Genomic DNA, 19,847 nt, shown 5'->3' with positions numbered 1-19,847 from the left:
TGGACTTGTTTTCTAACAATCAAAGTGCTGGTGGTTTTATGGTGGAAAGGGAAAATAAGAAATCAAACAGCCCTATACAGCCTGTGGTCCTTGTCATAGACCTTCCCCCAGCCTGTCCCAGCTACTCCACGTGTGCTTTGGAGGTGGGCCCATTGGGCACAGAGGGCTTGGGGAGTGGACACAGGGAGATCTGGTCAGTTGGAGCCCAGGACCCCACCCCGCAGCCTCCCTGAGCTGGCCCATGCTGCTCCGTCTGGGGCCATCTGGGGGCCCAGGTTGGGATGGGGAGAAGTGGGCTGGTGGGAAGACAAGGTGTCACCATGTCCACAAGGTCAGGGCACTTGCGGGGAGGATGAGCTCTGATAAACCAGGCAGGCTGACGGCGGCCTTGGGTAGATGTGATGTGTACTTCCAGAGAAGGAAGAAGGTCTCTACCCTCTTTTTCTCCACCATATGTTGCTCTCGGTCTGTCTTTGTCTCCCTCTTGGGAGCTCTAAGCAGCCATTGGGCCTCAACCTTTTTTCTAAGAAAACTGCAGAGTAGGGGCTGGGCTCGGCCTGTGAGTGGGGCCAATCAGGGGGCATCAACTTCTAGACAGTGTGTCATAAAGAAAGTGCACACAGCCCCCAAATGTCACTCTCTGGCCCTGCCTCCAACCTAATCATCCCCCTTCCAAGGGAGCCACCATCCTGGCATCTCCCCGTGATGGACGTGGCCATGGGGGAGCTGGGTGGTACAGGGCTGGCCCCCCCGTGTGGGGCGTGCTGTGGCTCAGCAGACTGGTGGGCAGCTTATGTGGACCTTGCGAGAATTGTGGGATTTCACCCTTGTGGTGTTTTCATTCCAGAATGTGTCCGTTCTCATAGCTGGCTGTGGGGTGGGGGTCAGGGGCCAGGGCTGAGTGGCCTTGTCCGTTGCAGTGATGCGGACCCAGGGCAGCTTGCGACTGATCCTCAACACCAAGCTCTGGGCCCAGATGCAGATCGACAAGGCCAGTGAAAAGAGCATACGCATCACAGCCATGGACACTGAGGACCAGGGCGTGAAGGTTTTCCTGATCTCAGTGAGTAGCCCTGGGGCCGGGACAGGCTACTACCGACCTCTTGGGGAAAGGAAGTGCCTGAACAGAGCCCTGGACAAGCGCTGTGCCCTCCTGAGCTCCCACAGGAGGGAGGTTCCCGGGCACACCCAGTCAGGCCACTGTGGGCCTGCACTAAGTCCTGCCCCTCTGGGGGGTGCTCTGTGGTGCAGCGGTCGGCACTCTGAGGGCGTGGGCCAGGGAGCGAAGAGGGAGGCCTCTAGGCCGGCCAGTGTCCAGACGGATCAGTGGCAGAGAGACAGGAGTGGGCCTGCATCACCGAGTGCCATCCCAGCTGCAAGCTCTGCAAGCCGCTGGGAAGCACGGTCCCTGGGGCCCCAGGAGCTTCAGTCTGCTGCCCGTGAGCTTGTTGAGGAGAGAGGGTCGGGCTCTGGCCCAGACACAGCCCGGGGCTTGTGGCTTCCACCACAGGAGGGCAGCAGCCACCCTGACCAAGAGATCTTCCAACCCACCACTTCCCTCTGCCTGCCCCAGGCCAGTTCCAAGGACACGGGCCAGCTGTATGCAGCCCTGCACCACCGCATCCTGGCCCTGCGCAGCCGTGTGGAGCAGGAGCAGGAAGCCAAGATGCCTGCCCCTGAACCTGGGGCAGCCCCGTCCAACGAGGACGACAGTGACGAGGACGTCCTGGCTCCATCGGGGGCCACTGGAGGCGGTGAGCCAGTGGTCCCGGCCCTGGAGGGGATGGGGAGCCTGACCCAAGGGGCTGGGGCTCCACCCAGGGTGGGGACCTGACGGTGAGGCCGCTGCTTCCCAACAGGTGCTGGCGAGGAAGGGGAGGGGCAGACGGCCGGAAGCACATAGCGCCGGGAGCCGGCTGCCCACGAGCCTGCTGCTTTGTCCGTCTGCCCGCCCGCCCGCCCCGCCCCGCCAGCAGTGTGGAGGCGCGGGGCTCGGGAACCACACTCCCCGCTGGGTTGGCCACAGTTCGGATCCGCATGTCCCGTTCAGAAGCAGACTCGGGAACTGCCTGAATGTGGTTTGGGACACGAGACCTCATCATATTGATGAGCAAAACGAAAAAGAACATTTCTTCCCTCCCCTCCTTTGAATTGAAATGGCACATTAAGACTTGTCACGGCTTCTCACTGGGACTGGGACACCTTGTTTCTTCACCCCTCTCTCCTCATGTCCCCGGCCTCTCTGCCGCCGCCCATCCAGGCCACCGGGTCTGTCCACACAAGTATAAACACTGGGCCTGCTGGATGCTCTGTTAACTACCGTATTTCCAGTTTCCCACACTCTGATTTGGGGCTTATATTTTTAGATTTTTTTCCCCAAAGGCTTTGTGTTTGGTTTCTTAGGTTCAGACTCTCCTGTGCATTGAGTGGGTGCAGCTCTGTCCTGGGCCACATCTTCCTCCTCCCTCCCGGGCTCCTGGCCTCTGTGCTGGGGTGGGAGTCAGCCACCCCCTCACCTTGTTCCCCACCCAGGGTTGTTCCAGGCCCAGTCGTGGGGTATTGAGGTGTTGGGCCCCAGACCTGGAAAGAGCTTATCTAAAAAAGGGTCACTGGACCTGGGTGGGTCTCCACCCACCCTCCTGCCTTTTCCCATCATGTCGGTCACCCATCATCTGGCACCGAGAGGCAAACCTTCCTGCTGCTGGCCATTCCTTGCCCAGCCCTGGACGACGTCACTGCCCCAAGACCATCCAGGACCAGGGGCCCCTGTGAGAGGCAGAGGGGGACCTCAGCAGGACCTTTGAGGAGGGGGCAGGGGGCTGGTTCCAGGCAACCGGCCGTCTCCCACACTCACAGCACACACAGGAGTGGGTGCCGTGCCCACCACCACCCTGGAGCATGGCCAGGAGCCAGCCGGGCTTCACCCACCTGGGGCGGCCTGTGAAGAAGGGCCCTGTGCACAGGGCTCCGAGGGATTTCCAAGCAAAGTGCCCAGCCCCGCCCTCGGGGTGAGCGGAAGGCTTGTCTCCACAGCTGTGCCACCCACACCTCGGGTTGGTTGTGTGCAGCGTGAGCCTGAGCCATGGGAAGACACCAAAGGCCCTCCCAGCAGATCCAGTCACACTTCTCTGCTTTAAGCCTTAGCCAACTAGTGACAAGTAAAACCAGATAATGCCCATGTGTTTTGGAACATTTATGTAAGATTGTCATATGAAATGTATTTGGGAACTACATTAAAACTTTTAACTAAAACCCTGGCCTCCTGCATGCCCCAGGGGCCTCAGGAAGCCAGACAGACTGGCCAGGAACAGCCTCCACGTCCCAGAGCCACCTGGCCTGTCTGCGGGCCCCTGGCCCCTGCCCCACACTCCACGTCCGGGCAGGTGACCAAACTTGGCTGCCTTCCAAGACTGGCCGCCTCCCTGCTGAGCTTTGCTTCACAGAAGAGCTGTTTGCTTCCCTGCCAACAGTGGCTCCTGGGGGGAGGGGGGAGGGGAGTCTGCACAGAATGGACAGGGAGGGCCTTGCTCCCTGGGGTCCTGAACCAGTGACCCATCCTTGGAAACTTTGTCCCACTTGTACCTGGTGGCCAAGCCGGGTCCTCGGAGACCTGATCCAGCCAGTCCTGGGGCCTCCACCTCAGGGGCTGCCTGGCTGGAAGCCCAGGTGAGAGAGGACCTGGTTCAGGGGGGGCCAGGGTGGGGGTCCTACGCTACGGGGGCAGGGCTGGCTGAGCAAGTGTGCACAGCTCACAGCTGCCAGGCGCTGGTCATCATGGCCACAAACTCCTCGTCTGTGTCCACGGAGGCGCTCACGCCGCTGTAGTAGTCCTGGAATTCAGCCAGCGTGACCTGGGGGCAGACAGGCTCTAAGTAGGGACCAGAGACCCGGGCAGAGGGGGTGGGGGGTGTCTGTGGGCACCCACCTGCCCGTCCTTCTCAGAGGAGTCAAAGTTGTCCAGGAAGTGGCGGAGCACCTCCTCCTCGGTCCACTCCCCACTTCGCACCTTGGGGTGGGCGCGGCCACTGTACACCCCCCGGAGGTCATCCACGGTCACCACACCATCCCCGCTGCGGTCCAACTTGGCAAACGCAGCTGCAATGACCTCCTCCCGGGCCTGGGACATGGGGGGCTGGAAAAGAGCAGGTCATGACTGGGGGGGTCTAGTGCGGAGCACCAGGGCTTCCAGGCATCCAGGGTCAGCACTGACCTCGACAAGCCCACGGAGAGCTCGTCAGCACCCCCCAGACAGCAGGGCAAAGGGCCTCACCCGCAGGGCCCTCAGGAACTCCTCCAGGTCCAGCATCCCGCTGCCATCACGGTCCCAGCGCCTGCACACGCCCTCCGCTTCGGCAGTGTCCAGCACCAGCCCCAGCTCAGCCAGGCCCCGCTGGAGTTCCCCCGAGTCCAGGGATCGGCTCCTGTCCCGGTCCAGGCGGCGGAAAAACCTAAGGGGCGTGGGGTGCAGTTAAAAAGTGGCCCCTGGGGCTGGGGGTCAAGAAGATTCAAGGAGACAGCTCACCTGGCCAGGCCCTGGATGCCCAAGGCCCCTCGGGACAGGCACTGTGCCCGGAGCTTCTCCACAGTGGCGTCCGCAGCATCCATGCCGGGTCAGACTGGCTGGAGGAGAGTTCGAGGAAGGACTCCGACTCGGCTGACCAGGCTGTGCTCCGGTGCCGCAAGCCTGCCCTGGCCAGCTACCTGCTCACCTGGCCTTCAACTGTACTGGAGCCCAGACGGCCACTCCTCTGGCTCCTGCCCACTCTGCCCAGCGTTGGCAGTGCGTCCTGCCTAGCAGGCCTGTTGCTAAGGGATGGTGGCTCAGGAGACTGGGAGGGGCCCCGGCCGTAACCCACACTGTGCCAGTGCCTCACAGCCCCGGGGGGCAGGGGGGCAGGGCCGAGAGGGACAGGCCCGTGTTTTGCTGACGCCACTGCCCACCCTCTGCCCTGCTCACCCCCAGCCTCACAGTGCCCAGGTCTGGGATAGAGCCAGACCCAGATGGGGATTGGCGGTGGTCCCCTCCCTGGCCACAAGAAGGAGGGGTGGGCGACAGCCCTAGATGGCCAGAGTGTCCCTGACGGAGAGAGGCAAGGCCATGCCGAGGAGGCTTAAGACCCAATTCCTCCCTGGGCTCCGCGGGTCCCCTTGCCTGGTGTTCAGACCAGTGTGGCTGAGCCAGGACGCAGCAGTCTTACAGACTGTTTCAGCATTAAGTCAGACAAAGCAGTTCCTGGTAGTTATTCAGGGGCCAGTGTGGGATTTCTGTCGATGCGGGTCTTTCGGTGGTTGGTTTCTCAGTTCTCAAACAACACTTGGTGGTTTTGCTCCTAACAAGCTGGGGGAGCCAGGGGACTGCAGTACCAAGCGAAGAAGTGGCCCTGGCCCCCGACGCCATCCAAGAAGCACCAAGGCCATCATCACAGAAGGCCTCTAATCAAGACATCGACTAAGCGTTACACCGAACGACAGGATTGAAAATGACGCTGGATTTCCCAGGGCCTAAAACGTGGGCCCCGTTTGGGGACCCGTCTGCTGCAGAGACCCAGAGGTCACCAGAGGCTTTCCAAAGCCTGGACTTAGACACTGTCAGTGTTAGGAGAAACTGCAGTGACATTCTGGCGGCTCACTGCAGTCCATAACTTTTCGAGTAGGCAGAGAACTACTCCATTGTGTTTTTCATGAGGATTACAAAAATCACAGTTTTTTCCATAAAAAGTGTAAAATATAACCACAGTTATTGTAACTCTGTTTTGGCATCTCCTCATCTTGAAGAGAATCAGAATGTTAACAGTAACCCCTCCAGAAACTGGAAGTGGCCCAGGCCCTCCCGACCCCAAGGCCAGTTTACTTCACCCCCCTGAGCCTCACTTTCCATAGCTATAAAATGGGGCCAGCCTGGGCGGCAAAGACTAGACACAAGCGCCTGTGACTGTAACTGTGTCTCCCCGCCCAGCAGGGCCCCACCAGGCCACCTCTCCAGCCCCCACACAGGAAGAAAGGAGGAAGGACCAAGGCCAGGAAATCATCTGATTTATTCTTAAGCTCAGACAGGCCTCAACCTGCCTTCTCTTCGTACAAGCAGCCCCCCTATTCATCCAGAGAAAATGGGGCCATTGTTACTGCACTGAGGGGTCACTGTTAGATGCCAGGCGGGCAGGCTGCACCATCCTGAGGGCTGGGGACGGACCCCGACCTTTCCAGGCCAAAATGGGCCCTGCCCCTCAGTGGTTCCTGGTGTGACAGTTCCCTGAGTAAGGAGGTGGGAAAAGGGCTAGCGTGGGACCAGGCTGGGCACTTCGGCTGGGCAGAGAAAGGCACAGGGTTCCCTGGTTTGATTTAAAAAATAATAGCACCCTGAATGTCTCTGGCCAAGAAGGGCAGCATAGAAATAAGGAGTTTAAAAATAAATTCTCTAGGGAATATAAAAAGGAGCGGGCTGCTTGCTACAAAAGCTGAATTGGCTGGGGCCTCATCAGATGTGCTAGGGGCCCCCGGCTCCCTTCAGGGCCCACAAACCCCATCCTGTTCCTACCGAGGCTCCAGGGTGCACCTGGCGCTGGCGATGAAGAAAAGCCCTGCCTCAGGTAGCTTACACTCTGATGACAGGTCGTCCCGTGAAGAAAACAGAATGGGTAAGAGCAGGGGACGGGGTTACTTCAAATAAGGTAGGCAGGGAAGGCCCCCCCCTGAGGAGGTGACATCTGAGCAAAGATCTGAGTGACAAGGAACGGGGCATGTGACATCCGGGGGAAGAGCAGTCTAAGCAGAGGGAACAGCCAGTGGAAAGGCTGAGGGATGCCTGAGTTTTCCCTGGGGCAGCACAGCCTGGCTGCCAGCATGTCAGCATGTCTCACACGCACGCTCTCCCTTCTGGGTTAAACGTTGAGGGAAGGACAGAGTTAGGGGAAAGAATCTAGGATTCAAAATCCATCTTCATACAGCCACTGCAAAACAGCACAAGGCTTGAGGTTCCCAATTCTGGTCTGGGATGAAGAATAAGAAAAAGCTTTAGCCTAGGATGAAGGATGCTTCAGAAGGAACGAAGATCAGGGCAGGGGGAAAAGGGGGAGAAAAACTTGATACATCTGCCCCCACGAGCAAGAGAGATCTCAAACTCAGATGCTTCAGGGGCCAGACATCCAGCCCTAAGAGAGATGAGGGAGCCAACTGGACCTCACACTTTGGCTAAAGAGGGTATCCTGAGCTCAGATCTAAGCAGGCATGGCCAAGACTGAAGCCAGAAATCCGAATTTTTGTGAAATGTTGCCAATTTTTCAACAAGTTGATTGATGTAAAGTTTTGTTTAAAAAACAAAAAAACAAGGGGCGCCTGGCTGGCTCAGTTGGTAGAACATGCGACTCTTGATCTCAGGATTTTAAGTTCAAGCCCTACATTGGGTGTAGAGATTACTTAAAAATAAAATCTTAAAAAAAAAAAAAACCTGTCCAGGCTAACCATATGCCTTTGGCCCTTGGGCGGCCTGTTTGAAACCTATGACTTTTTAGCAGGTTTGATGCTTGGAAAGGATTATGGCTCTGCCACGGGGTCCCCTCTGGGACACTGGTGACCCCCGAGGACACCCACAGCAGTGGAACTCTGTCTCCATTGTGAAATCTGTGCTCCAGGCTCACACAGTGGTCCCAAACACTGCAGGCTGGAGGTGGTCCCTGTCCTCCTCTTCCCCAGTACTGTTGGCAAGGCGTGGACTGGGCCCACCAGGGAGCGGGTGGCTGGGGTCTCTGGTTGGCAGGGGCCCCAGGCGTTCAGCCTCCGCCAGGGCAGCCAGCAGCCCGGCCAGGGGTGGCCGGCGACGGCAGATGTCCTGCAGCAGCTCCGCCCGGGGCTGCAGCTGCCCAATGAGCTCATCCCTCTGACGCACAGCAGCCTGCAGGCTGTGGACAGTGGCCTCGGAGGTCAGCAGCTGCTCCTGGAGAGCGGCAAGCTCACTGGCAGAAGGCAAGACAGGGCAGTTATGGTACTGCGGGGACCAGCGATTCTCCTCCTCCCTGCCCCTGACTTCCCGGGGCTCCCCATCACCATCAGGATAAATGCCAAGCTCCCCACCACTGCTTCAAGACCCCCTTGTTATGGACTGAATGTGTCCCCTCAAAATCTTACGTTGAACCCCTAGCCCCCATCCCCAGTGTGATGTATTTGGAGATGGCGCCTTTGGGATGAGCTCATGAGGGTGGGGCCCTCATAGAATTAGTGCCCTTGTGAGAAGAGACACCAGAGAGTTTGCTCTCTGGCCATGTGAGCACACAGCAAGAAGATGACAATCTGCAAGCCAGGAAGAGAATCTGTCACCAGGAACTGAATCTGTCGGTTGGACTTTCCAGCCTCCAGAACTGTGAGGAGAAAATTTCAGTTGTTTAAGGCCCCCAGCCTGTGGTATTCTGTAATGGCAGCCAAAGAAGACGAAAACTCTCTAATCGCTCCCCTGCAATTCCCTTGTCCCCTACATCTTTTCCTATTTGTTGTTCAGCTTAGATGGCTCCTCTTCCAGGAAGCCTTCCATCTAGGCCCACTCAACCCTATGTGCCCTTCCATCACGACCCCAACTACCCCATGTTGTAACTGCCTAGTGATGTGCCTGCCTAAGGACTGTGCTAGTAGATCTCACTTACGTGCTCTAGCGCCCAGCACAGTGCCTGACACACAGTAGGTACTCAGTAAAGATGAATGAATGAATCCAACCAGCTCCTTTCCCACCTGGGCCCCTGACCTCCCTCCTCCCTGGGCGCTTGTCTCATCCCTTTCAATCCTCAGCACCTCTTCAAAACTAGAGGGGTTCTTCAAAAACGGCTGGTATGATCCCATCCTCCCCTGCTCCAGAACCTGCCATGGATCTCAATGCCTAGGAGGTCGGTGACCCTGCACCACTCGGAAAGAGCCGATTTTGCATTGTGGAAAAATGGGTTCTGTTTTAAGTTAGAAATCCGCACTTGTGTGACACCTCTTAACTTAGCATGCTGGTGACTAATTCGAGGTTTTGGGTGTTCTTTTTTTTCAATCCCACCAGTAGTCCAGCCTACACGTGACTGCACGCGGTTCCCGCGCCTCTCCTCCCCTTCCCATCTCCGCTCCGCCTCCGCCCACCTCCCAGAAGTCCACCCGGCCGGCCCCGGGCCTCACCAGTCCTTGGCGCGGCCCAGCTCGTCCAGGGCAGCGCGCAGCTGCTGGTCGTGGCGAGCCAGGCGCTCGGCCTGGGCGCGCACTGTGCGCTCCGCCGCGTCCAGCCGCGCCTCCAACTCCGCGGCGCGCCGGTGCACAGCCGCCAGGTGTGCGTTCGCCTCGCGGATCTGCAGCGGCTGCGGCGCCGACATGGCCCCCGCGCGGTCCCCGGCGGCCCGGAACCGGCCCCGGCCCCGCCCCTTGGCCACGCCCCCGATGGACACCGCCCCCAGAAGCCCCCCTCAGGACCTCGGCGCGATTGGCCGCGGCAGGATGGGTCGCGCCCTCCTCAAACCCAAACACCCTCACTGGTCCCGGCACCTCAAGACTCCGCCCCTGAGCCCGGCTTAACTCTAAGATTGGCCAAGGTTCTGACAAACCACGCCCCCAGGTGGGCCTGAGTCCTCGATGGCCGCTCCCTGTTCAGGCTCCCGCAACGGGACTGGTCACTCCTTCGAGACAGGCCCCGCCCCACTGAGAAACCAACACCAGCAGCATTGGTCCGGGTCCTGCGGCCCAGCAAGCCTGGCCACGCCCCAGGCTTCGCCTCTCTCAGATCCACCCGGAAGGCCACGGACACGCCCCTTAAGCAAACGCACAGCTCCGGTTCGGCCAAGTCCTTTTCGGGGCGTGTCTTCGGCTCTGGCCACGCCCCCAAGTCTAGCGCAGACCTCCTCCGTCCCAGGGCTTGGACAAGCCAGCCACAAGGTGAGCACGACTGGCGTCCCGTAAAATCCTAGCCCTGGGATCGGTACCTTTGCCCGCCCTCGAACCTGGCCACGCCCCAAAATAGTCGCACGCGGTTCAGACCCCCAGACTCACGCAGATCCTGGTGCTGGGAGTGGTCACATTTGCGCTGTGCCCCGCCCCAGGGTTACATCTTGCTCCTATCAAGTGGAGCCCCGCCCCGCGCCCGAATCTGCGCTTGGAGATAGGCCTAGTACCGGTCATAGTCCCGCCCCTGGATTAGGCCCCACCTCCGGGCGTCAACGTTTCCTAACCTAGGACCTTCTGAGTTGGAACTAGTGAGATCTGCCTTCACTGATTCTGGCTCACCTCAGTTTCTCGTTCTTGAAGGCGGCTGGGGGTGCATGCGCGCTTCCTTTACGCCAGTCCCGACTCGGCGCGTGCGCGCGACCGTGTCTGTGTCCGCGATGTTCAATAAAGTTGCACGCTTGTTGTCGGCCCCTCCGCACGAGAGGTTGCGCGCGCCGCCCAGGAAGTCTCGCGAGAACGAGCGGCGGCTGCCCTTGGACACTGGTGCGGGGCCAGGGGTGTGCAATCATGGCGCGGACGCTTCTTCAGCAATACCTGGACATACCCGATGGCACCGAGTGCCACCGCAAGACCTACGCCAGCACCACAGTCAGTGGTGCCGCTGGTGAGCACCTCGGCCGGGTCCCGAGGGCAGAGGGTGCAGGGAGGTCATAGAGTCGCTGGGGGCTGTCCCAGGGCGTCCTGGGGCGCTGGGGATCTCGCAGGTGCCGTAAGGTTGTCGCCGGGATGTCTAGGGCGGCCCTGGGTCGCTGGGGGAGCTCTTGTACGGGATAGACTTTGTGGGGGTGTCGGACTAATTCAGAGGGCGCAGGAAGGCGACAGGGTCCCTGGGAGCTGTCCGAGGGGGTCGCAGGAGCGCTGGGTAGCTCACGGGGTGACACGTCGTCGTGGGGATGTCTGAGGCGGCCTTGAGGAACTCTTGTGTGAAGGGGGTCCGACAGGGTTGGAGGGCACAGGGAAATGGTACACGTGACAGGGTGGCCACTGGGGTCGTCAGAAGCGGTTGCTGGGGGCTGGGATTTGGGGGTTACTGTTGAAGCTAACCCCAGGCTCTGGGGACGTCTTTGAGTGGCAGAGGGCCTTTACTGGGTGTCGAAGGAGCTGGGGATTCATGAGACTTAACAACAGGGTAAGTTGAGGTTATTTGGGGGGATCATGGCTGTGTCTCGGGGGTACAGAAGTTTGAGAACGTTCCAGTGTGAAATGAAGTCTTTTTAGGGTTCAGGAGAGCGGGTTAGGGGTATCTGAAGCTTTTACTGGGACCACCAGAGGGGCCGTAGGGGTGCGGAGGAGGTCACAAGTGAGGTGGGTCAGGGGCTGCTATAAGGGTAGCCTTGGGAGGGCATAAGGTGACTATGGCCCTAGCACTCTTCTGCATGGGACACCTCAGCATCTCGCCCCTTCCAGTCTCTCTTGAGAAGTATGAATGATGGTTTGGGCCACCTCCATATCTCCAGCTCCTGAAACGAGGCCTGGCAGAAGTTGAGTCTCCACTGGGAGGCATTTGGATTAAGGTAAACCTAATCATCACTCCATTTTCTGAGATCAATGATTATCGTGCCCATTTCTCAGAGGTGGAAACTGAAGGTCACAGAGGTGTGTTAACTATCCCAGGGTCTTTTCAAGCCAGTATGCAAATCCACGTCTCCTGATCTGCTCCTGAGGGTGGCTGGGGCAAGGACTGTGCGTGCAGGATCCTTGTGGAGGGGCCTCAGGAGAGAGGGTGGATGGGGAGTCCCTGCGGATGAATGATGTGGAGTCTGCTTGAGTGGCGAGTTGTTGGGACAACAGAGGTGCGTGGCAGGGTCTCTAGGGGGCCTTTGGAGAGGGTTGCGCAGTGCGGGGTTGGATCACTGTAGGGGGATCTTATTCGGGCACATTCTTATAGGGAAATGCTGACATTGGGGAATGCCTGGCAGGACTTTGTGGAGGCTCATGGTTGTGTCTAAAGGGGAATTAAAGTAGGAGGAGGGGGTCGCCTGAGGGGCACATGGGGCCTTCAGGGAGATAAGGGGAAGTGGATGGTTTAAGGGATTTTGAATCTGAGAAAGACATTAATGTTGGTGTTTCTGAGTGGGAGTGCACATGTGATCACAAATGCACAGTCCACGGGGATGGACTGACATCTCAGGAGGCTGTTGGGGGAGACTGAGCACATCTCAGGAGTGGGGTGCTGCTGAGAGTGAGGAGCCTCCAGGGTGGGGGCGGGGGCTTGCTGAAAGGTCTTTGAGAGAGTGTGGGTGGGAACTTTGACAGAGGTGCCATGTCAGGCAGTCACTGAGAGACTCGGATTTGTGGTGGTCTCCAGCTCCTGTGAGCCTTCGAGGGTATCGGTGGGTGGGTGGGTGGGTGTGGGTGTGTGTGTGTGTGTGTGTGTGTGTGTGTGTGTGTGTGTTGCTTACTTCGCCCGCCTACATTCTCTCTCACTGGCCAGCTCCACTCAACGTGCAGGACTTGGCTCCTGGATCCTCCCTTACCTTCCCTGCCTCCCCTCAGGCCTCACTGAGAGAACACTCTTGTTTCCTGTCTGGCTTTCCTGAGATGGTGAGCCCCCGGAGGGCAGGGAGCCTGGACCCCCTAGCATCAGCACCCTGTGGGCACACAGTAACCCTGAATGAATGAATGAATGAATGTATGGATGGATGAAGGCACCTAGTAACTCTGTGGATGGGTGGCTGGATGAGTGAATTAGGGCATACAGCAACTGAATGAATGTGTGAGTGAATGAAGTAGCTGGATGGATGGAAGAATGAATGAATGAATGAATGTGGGCACACAGTGCCTGTGAAAAGGAATGACAACCTGCAGTCACTGTGAAGGAAGGAATGAATGAATGAAGGGTCAAGTGTGCACTGTGTCTGGAGGTCACTGCTGGAGGCTGAGAGAGAGCCAGGAGCAGGTGGGAGTTGGGAAGGGGGCCTTTTGCAGGGTGATGGGGGGCCATAGAAAGGTCCGAGTCAGTAGAGATCCTCATGTGCTGGGGGTCGCAGGATGTGGGGAGGGTGGGCTGTGGCAGGTCACCATATTGGATGATTGCTAGGAGACAGTTCATCCACTCCCAGTTCTAGGATTTCTGAGGGGATTAGGATGGCGGGGGCACGGTCTGTGTGCAGCGTGGAATGTGAGCTGGCAGACAGGTTGGGACGGGCTGGCCCTGGGAGGTCCCTATGGTGACTGGGCCATGCGGGGGTTCTGTAGGGAGAGGAGGGGTGTGTTGTCTGCCCTGAGCAGGGTCAGCTGGAGGATCCAGGGAGCTCCGTGTTGGGCGGTTCCTGGTGATTCGGAGCCAGCCAGGTGGGCCCTGGCCTGCCCCCCCACTGAGGAGGGTCTGGTCGGGGCAGCTGCCCAAGGCCTTGCCTTGGCCTCACCCCAGACCCACACAGCAGCCTGGGCCAGTGTTTGCTCAAGATGCCCCAGGATAGAGCCTCGGGCCTCACCACCCACCTGGCGCTTGGGTCCAGGCCCAGCCCCTGCCGGGCCCCTCATGCGCAAGAGCCAGTGTCGGGCAGGGAGGCCAGGGCGAGCAGAGATGGAAAAGCTGACCAGAGTGGCGAGGCCGGGTGGGCGGGAGCGGCTGCTGAGCCAGCCAGGTGTGAGGGATGGGCCCAGGCCCAAGCTGCGAGCAGGAGGGGGGGGGCCCAAGGGTGACGAGCAGCAGGCCTTGGCAGCCCCGGGAGCCAAGTCTCCACCAAGGAGCCCTGGGCCCCATGGGAGAAGGCAGCCTTGGCTGGGAGTGGGGAGCAGGGCCTGGGTGCCAAGCCCTGTGGGGCTCAGCTGTGCTGTCTGTGCTGGCACGTGAGGCCAGAGAGCAGCCCAGCCACTTGGGCCCTGGGCCTGTTCTCGTGTCCACTGCAAGCTGGACCGGTGCACTGTGGAGAGCGAAGGCGCCCCGGGCAGGCCTTGGGCAGGCCTTGCGGAGGGAGGCCTGGGGCCCGGAGGTAGGGGTGAGAGCCCAGGGTTTGGAGCAGTAGACTGGGTTGGAATCCCACTGTGGCTGCTCAGCAGCTGTGGGGCCCTGGGTAAACCTCAGAACAGTCCCTTCCTGGGTGAAGGGGTGGTGCTAGGAACCTCCTTCTGGGTGCCATGGGGACAGAGGGAGAGAGGGTTTCTCTGATAGTGGAGGGGCCTGCCCCCCGCCAGGGCCCCTCCTGGTCTCAGCGCCCAGGTCCTGGTCCCACACACCTCACCCTCTCTGGTCCCACAGGCCTGATCTTCTCTGCCTACAGTGTCACGCTCCAGCCCCCGGACACCTTCCTAGAGGGAGTGGCGAGGACAGGGCGATACACATTTACTGCAGGTGAGCGAGCCTTGGCTTCTCCTTAGGGGCCCTCCTGGCACCGGCCCCTGGGCCCTGACTCAGCGCTCACCCCCACACCCGCACCCCAACAGCTGCCATCGGCGCCATATTTGGCCTCACGTCCTGCCTCAGCGCTCAGGTCCGAGAGAAGCCCGATGACCCCCTGAACTACTTCATCGGAGGCTGTGCCGGAGGCCTGACCCTGGGAGCACGCAGTGAGTGAGCTCCCCATTCTGACCTCTGCTGACCACAACCCCCCATTCTATCCCAGACCGGGGGCCAGGAAGGGGCCAGGTGTGTGGGATGTTCACCCCAGCAGAGGAGGGGGCAGTCCCCGTGAAACCTTCCAGTGCTTTTGAACCTCTGCCACCAGCCAGTTCAGTAATACTAAGAGCTGCTTTGCTTAAGCACCTACTGCATGTCTACCTCACCAAGCCCGTATACCCACCCTGTGGCTTGCTGTGGCATTCAACCTGGCCCACAAGGCTCTGCACAACCTGCCACATCCCCCTACCCTCCCCTCCTCCCTCTCGCCCCCTTGGTCACTCTGTATAAGCCACACAAGCCTCCTTGCTATTCCTCCAAGCCAGGCCCAGTCCTGCCCCAGGGCCTTTGCATGTGCTGTGCCCACTTCCTGGAGTGCTGTTCACCCAGATGTCAGCACAGCTCCCTCTTTCACTGTCCAAACCCGCCTATGGATGATCTGGGACCCCTGCTGCCCTCGTTCCTTATCACTCTCCTTTTCTGCACCTTGTCAGAGAACACAAGGCCACTGTCTGTCTCTGCCCCTGCCCCATGAGCATGGAGAAGGTGCATGGTCCTTGCATTGCCGTCCCTCTCCCAGCACCCAGAGCCCTGATTGGCCAAACACACAGCCCTGCAGGGGAGCTACACTCACCATCCCCACCTGGAGATGCACGGACTAGCTCAGAGAGGGGGCTTGGGTGGTGCGAGGTCACCTGGGAACCAGCAGAGCATGCCTCCCTCGTGGGAGGCAGGGCGGGGGCCCCACACCAGCCTGGCACAGTGCAGCCGCCTGGAACCGGGAGCAGACACTGCTCTTTCCACCTCCCATAGCCTCGGAGCTGGCAACTGCCCTGGCCCACCAGTCTGCCAGTGCTTGTTGGAGGGTTCCAGTCAGGCAGAGGGAGGGCACGGTGGAGGGAGGCCCGTGCATCCTGGGGTTTGACACACACCCCCAGCCCGCCAAGGGGGTGAGCCCTGCACACGGCAGGCCCGCCTCCCTGCCCACGACAGCCCTCGGACAAGCAGGGCCGTTCTGCGCTCCCGCGTTCACGGTCCGCAGAGCAAACACAGGGCCTGGCGCCTGCGGCCAGCGCACCGGCTGAGGCTCCACCGAGCGCGGGGTCCCCCTCCCTGGACCCGGACTGACAGCCTCGGTTCCCGGGTTTCCACACACATCTTCAGCCAGAGGGGCCCCTGATTTAATCCTCGGGGCCCACAGCCCCGAGCCCCTAAGCCTGGCGGGAAGGCCGTGTTCTTGGGCTCCCCGGGGAGGCGGGGGTGGGGGGGAGCCGCACGGCCGCCTGATGCCGCCCTCCCAACTCCGGCAGCTCACAGCTACAGGATCGGAGCCGCCGCCTGCGCGTACATGGGCATGACAGCCGCGCTGCTCAAGATGGGCCAGCAGGAGGGCTGGAAGGTGTTTGTGGCGCCCAAGGTGTAGCCCGCCGCCCCGCTCCCCCCCCACCCCCCCCACCCCCGTCCGCGGGCAGGCTCAGATGCGACTGAAAATAAATTCTGTGTGTATTCTTTGGGTGCGTCTCCCTCCCCTCCTCTCCTGTTCTCTGGGATGAAGCCCCGTCCCTGGTGGGCTGGGTGACTGACGTGCCAGCAGCAGCCCAGCAGGGGAGTGGGCCTGAGGCGCCAGCTTGGACCTGAAGACCGGAGCCGGGCACCGCCCCCCACAGCCCTTCCTGCAGCGCCCCCTGCAGGTCACAGGCCATCCCCTCTCTGGGCGCCCCCCCGCCCCAAAGCCAACAGCATGTGGAAAGCGCACCCAGGGCCCACGCACGGCCTGACTCCAAATTCTTGGGCATTGGAGCAGAGCACCCCCGACGGGCTGGCCCAGGAGCTTTGTCCCCAGGCGACAGGTGGCTGACAGGCCACCAGGAGTCTGCAGAGCAGGGGCCTGTGGTGGGGACCAGAGAAGAATCCTGATCCTCGCCGGCCGCCACCTGTCGGACCCAGTGATTTAGGCAGCCTCAGAATGCCGGCATGGCCCTGGCCCCCGGCGTGCCGCGGAACAGGCTCTGGCTCGGTGCTCTGGCAGCCGGAAAGGAAGGCTTGCTGCAGCATGTCGAGGTGGGCCATAAATTAGGGCTCTCCGGGCTTTACCCTGGGGAGCGGGGTCGGGCATTGGAAGTGGCCTGGAGGCAGCAGGAGCCGGGCCCTGAGGCCCCTTCTCGCCCCATCCCTCTCCCTTTCTCCCCTGCAGCCCACCCAGGTGCCGACATGGTTGGAAGCCAGACTTGGAGCCTTGCTCTCTGTCCACCCCGGGCCGTCACTTGGCCAGGTGTCAGGCAGCTCGGATCCAGCATGTGCGGAGCCTGGGCCCTGCGGGCTGCAGCCAGGCTGGCCTCACCAGCTCACTACCCCATAGCCACTCCAGGTCTCCCGCCACAGTGGGCACTGGCTCCAGCTCGGGGTCGCGGCCAGGCCAGAGAAAGGCTGGGAGGAGCTGCCGAGCCCTGAGAGCGCTCGGGTCCCAGACCTGCACCAGCGTCCCAGCTCTTGGTTCTTTACTGGCTTTATTCTCAGTGGCAAGTGGGGACAACGGGGTCCCTCCCTCAGCAATGTTCCAGGAAGAGGGAAGCCCCCCTTCTGTGCTTTCTGAGGGGGAACAGGTCCTTAGGCTCCTGCACCAGGCTGGTGTGTCCCTGCTGCAGCCGGCAGGGGGCAGAGCCCACCGATGCTTGGCCCCCTGACCCCCAGCCCTGTGGGGTGAAGGAGTCGGGTTGTATCCCTGCCCCTCTCCAGGCCACTGTCCTCTCCCTTCCCCTCCTCACTCATCCTGCCCGCCACAGCCAGCAGAACAGGGGCGACAGTAAGAGTCGTTTTGACGGACCTGGTGCTGCAGGTGGGGCCTCTGGTCACCAAGGGCTGAAAGGGGGACCTGGTCAAGGCTCAGCAGTCGGTCACTTCTCAGCCGGATCTACCCAGGCCTCCCCTCCCCATACACCCTTCCTCAGCGCCCTGGTTCTTTTTTTTTTTTTTTTTTTAAGATTTACTTATTTTAGAAAGAATGAGCATGACTGGGAGACAAAGAGAGAGAATCTCAAGCAGACTCCACACTGACCACGGAGCCCGACACGGGGCTCGATCTCATGACCCTGAGATCACGAGTCGAAACCAAGAGTCAGGCACTTAACTGATGGCCACCACCACCCCCCAACCCTGGCTCTTTGTGAAGCCCAAGGCCCAGAGGAAAAGCAAAAATTCACAGCCAGCCAGTCCCTTCCTGCCTCCTAGCCTCGGTTTCCCCTTTAGCTGGCTCAGACCAGGGCTGTGCCGGACACCTACTCAGCCCTCTCTGGGCTGGCCGCCAGTGTTGGAGCAGGCCCCCCAGAATGGGGCAGGAAGGAGTGGCTGCCTGCTGGGCTCCAGGGACCCCCAAGTCCAGACCCCCTTGCCCATAAACATTTATGAGGCTGTGAGGGACTGACATCATACTGCCCCACGCAGAGACCCCAGGGGGGCCGGCCTTGTTTATAGTATCCAGTCCCCACACACACACTTTGCCTGGGACCCCACCTCCTGCCCCAGCGGCCCCTGCTTGGGGTAGTGAAGGACCTTTCCAGAGTACAGTGGTCCCCCTGTCCCCATCCTGAGCTTGATGAAGCCATTTCCAGCAGTCTGGTCTTGAACAAAAGGAGGAACTCAGAAAGGGCCTCCCCAAGGCAGGGGACTGGGGAGAGCAGGAGGGCTTCCTGGAGGAGGACAAAGTGAGGTAGAGAAGCGAGAGTCTGAAGATCCGAGGATGAGATCTTGCTAGATGTGCATGAGGGGGAAAGGCGTCCTGGGCAGAAGACAGATCAAAGTCCTGATGGGAAGAACAGAGCAGGGCCAGTGAGTGAGAAAGGGCCTGCTGTTCCTCCCGGGGCTGACCTCTGGGGCAGCGGGGCACACGCTCCCCAAAGCCCCCATCCCTGGAGACACCCTGCCCAGTGGGGACAAGTCTGCAAGGACTGACAACCTTCCAGGCTCTGCTGCAGGGTCTCGAGCTCTCTGTAAAGCCAAGAAAATGTGAGCGGGCTAAATCCGACCAAGAAGAAGAGCTGGGGGAGCCTCTCCCCACCGCCAGGAAGGTTCAGTTGTTACTGTTAGGTCATCCAATCCTTGCAACAGCCCTAGGTGGGAGCTGCTCTTGCTGGTCCTGTTTTACAGATGGGGAAACTAAGGCCCAGCCAGGAGGCTTCTCACAGCAGGCACTCGGCCTTAGTTCTTTGGTGGTCATTAGCTATCGCGGGGCAACAACCTATCTGGAAGGCTTCCCAGGCGGTCTCAATTGGAATCCAGTGGGACAAGGCCAAGTGATCTCAAAAGCGACACCCCCACGGATTCCTTTAAAAAATTACATGGGAGGGCGCCTGGGTGGCTCAGTTGGTTAAGCGACTGCCTTCGGCTCAGGTCATGATCCTGGAGTCCCTGGATCGAGTCCAGCATCGGGCTCCCTGCTCGGCAGGGAGTCTGCTTCTCCCTCTGACCCTCCTCCCTCTCATGCTCTCTGTCTCTCATTCTCTCTCTCGCAAATAAATAAAAAATAAATTAATTAAAAAAATAAATTAAAAAAAAATTACATGGGAGGAGTGCCTGGGTGCCTCAGTCGGTTAAGCACCGACTCTTGATCTTGGCTCAGGTCTTGTGAGTTCGGGCCCCACGTTGGGCTCCACGCTGGGCATGGAGCCTACTTTAAAAATAAAATAAAAATGAAAAATCACCTTGCATGTGGGTCAGGGTGGGACACACCAGTCTGTGGAGAAGGGCGTGTGGGGCCTGAAGGGCTCATCCTTCCGCCCTCTAACCCTTTTGTGAATCCGCCTGACTTTAGACCCTGTCCTGGATCTACCCACTTCTCCGTCCCTCCACGGCCCCAAGCGGGGCCAGCCCCCATCATCGCCCTCCTGCCACAACACAGTCTCCTCCCCTGACCTGCCACTCCCACCCTGCAATCTGTCTTCCCTGATGCAGCCACCAGAGGGTGCCCGTGAGCATCTGGGTCGGGTCCTGCCCTCTGCCCACAGCCCTCCTGGGCTCCCACCTTCCTCAGAGTAAAAGTCCAAGTCCTCCCTGAGGTCCACAGGCCCTGCATGACCTGCCTGTCTCCTCCCTACCTCCCCCTCCTCCCTCTCTACCCCTCGCTCCCTCTGCTTGCTGTTCCTTCAACACACCAGGCCAGTGCTGCCCCCAGGGCCTTTGTACTGCCTGTGCTCTCTGCCTGGAACACTCTTCCCCCAGACAGCCCCACAGCTACCCCCTCACCTCCAGTTCTCAGCTCAAATGTCACCTCCTCATTGAGGCCTCCCTGACACCTCACAGAAGTGACATCCCACCCGGCCAGCACTCCCTACACACC

General features: G+C 60.1%; 4 protein-coding genes across 29 annotated transcripts in view; 2 read left to right on the top strand and 2 right to left on the bottom strand.

Moving 5' to 3' along the window:
* Nucleotides 1–3,252, top strand: part of RANBP3 (RAN binding protein 3) — a 53,604-nt gene extending 50,352 nt beyond the window's left edge. For all 26 annotated transcript variants that reach the window (XM_081804186.1, XM_081804664.1, XM_081804501.1 and 23 more), the window contains 3 exons: nucleotides 921–1,063; nucleotides 1,574–1,754; nucleotides 1,860–3,252. In XM_081804186.1, the coding sequence (XP_081660312.1) occupies nucleotides 921–1,063; nucleotides 1,574–1,754; nucleotides 1,860–1,903 (368 nt within the window). In that variant the 3' untranslated portion in view covers nucleotides 1,904–3,252. The remainder of the gene's footprint in view (nucleotides 1–920; nucleotides 1,064–1,573; nucleotides 1,755–1,859) is intronic.
* Nucleotides 3,181–7,605, bottom strand: CAPS (calcyphosine). The gene is made up of 4 exons (XM_006748836.3): nucleotides 4,523–7,605; nucleotides 4,271–4,448; nucleotides 3,926–4,132; nucleotides 3,181–3,851 (listed from the first exon to the last, which is right to left on the bottom strand). Exons 1-4 carry the CDS (start codon nucleotides 4,603–4,605, stop codon nucleotides 3,750–3,752), a joined length of 570 nt encoding a protein of 189 aa, XP_006748899.1. The 5' UTR covers nucleotides 4,606–7,605; the 3' UTR covers nucleotides 3,181–3,749.
* On the bottom strand, nucleotides 6,017–9,385 carry VMAC (vimentin type intermediate filament associated coiled-coil protein). The gene is made up of 2 exons (XM_006748835.3): nucleotides 9,139–9,385; nucleotides 6,017–7,949 (listed from the first exon to the last, which is right to left on the bottom strand). Exons 1-2 carry the CDS (start codon nucleotides 9,327–9,329, stop codon nucleotides 7,631–7,633), a joined length of 510 nt encoding a protein of 169 aa, XP_006748898.1. The 5' UTR covers nucleotides 9,330–9,385; the 3' UTR covers nucleotides 6,017–7,630.
* A 999-nt stretch (nucleotides 9,386–10,384) lies between these two features.
* On the top strand, nucleotides 10,385–16,024 carry NDUFA11 (NADH:ubiquinone oxidoreductase subunit A11). The gene is made up of 4 exons (XM_006748834.3): nucleotides 10,385–10,558; nucleotides 14,159–14,251; nucleotides 14,344–14,466; nucleotides 15,826–16,024. The coding sequence occupies exons 1-4, from the start codon at nucleotides 10,462–10,464 to the stop codon at nucleotides 15,936–15,938; spliced, it is 426 nt and encodes a 141-aa protein (XP_006748897.1). The 5' UTR covers nucleotides 10,385–10,461; the 3' UTR covers nucleotides 15,939–16,024.
* The last annotated feature ends 3,823 nt before the right edge of the window (nucleotides 16,025–19,847 follow it).

This window comes from Leptonychotes weddellii, chromosome 1 (genome assembly GCF_054177405.1).
Source record: "Leptonychotes weddellii isolate Sample4059 chromosome 1, ASM5417740v2, whole genome shotgun sequence".
In the NCBI taxonomy this organism is placed as follows: domain Eukaryota; kingdom Metazoa; phylum Chordata; class Mammalia; order Carnivora; family Phocidae; genus Leptonychotes; species Leptonychotes weddellii.
This window is presented reverse-complemented; position numbering and strand designations above follow the sequence as displayed.

Excerpts from the sequence above, each read along its gene's own strand:
- CAPS (XM_006748836.3), bottom strand. The coding sequence starts at position 4,605 with ATGGATGCTGCGGACGCCACTGTGGAGAAGCTCCGGGCACAGTGCCTG. Across the intron at positions 4,133-4,270 it reads AGTTCCTGAGGGCCCTGCGG|CCCCCCATGTCCCAGGCCCG; the intron begins GTGAGGCCCTTT and ends GCTCTTTTCCAG. Across the intron at positions 3,852-3,925 it reads CCTCTGAGAAGGACGGGCAG|GTCACGCTGGCTGAATTCCA; the intron begins GTGGGTGCCCAC and ends GTCTGCCCCCAG.
- VMAC (XM_006748835.3), bottom strand. The coding sequence starts at position 9,329 with ATGTCGGCGCCGCAGCCGCTGCAGATCCGCGAGGCGAACGCACACCTG. Across the intron at positions 7,950-9,138 it reads CTGGGCCGCGCCAAGGACTG|TGAGCTTGCCGCTCTCCAGG; the intron begins GTGAGGCCCGGG and ends GCCTTCTGCCAG.
- NDUFA11 (XM_006748834.3), top strand. The coding sequence starts at position 10,462 with ATGGCGCGGACGCTTCTTCAGCAATACCTGGACATACCCGATGGCACC. Across the intron at positions 10,559-14,158 it reads CACAGTCAGTGGTGCCGCTG|GCCTGATCTTCTCTGCCTAC; the intron begins GTGAGCACCTCG and ends CTGGTCCCACAG. Across the intron at positions 14,252-14,343 it reads GCGATACACATTTACTGCAG|CTGCCATCGGCGCCATATTT; the intron begins GTGAGCGAGCCT and ends GCACCCCAACAG.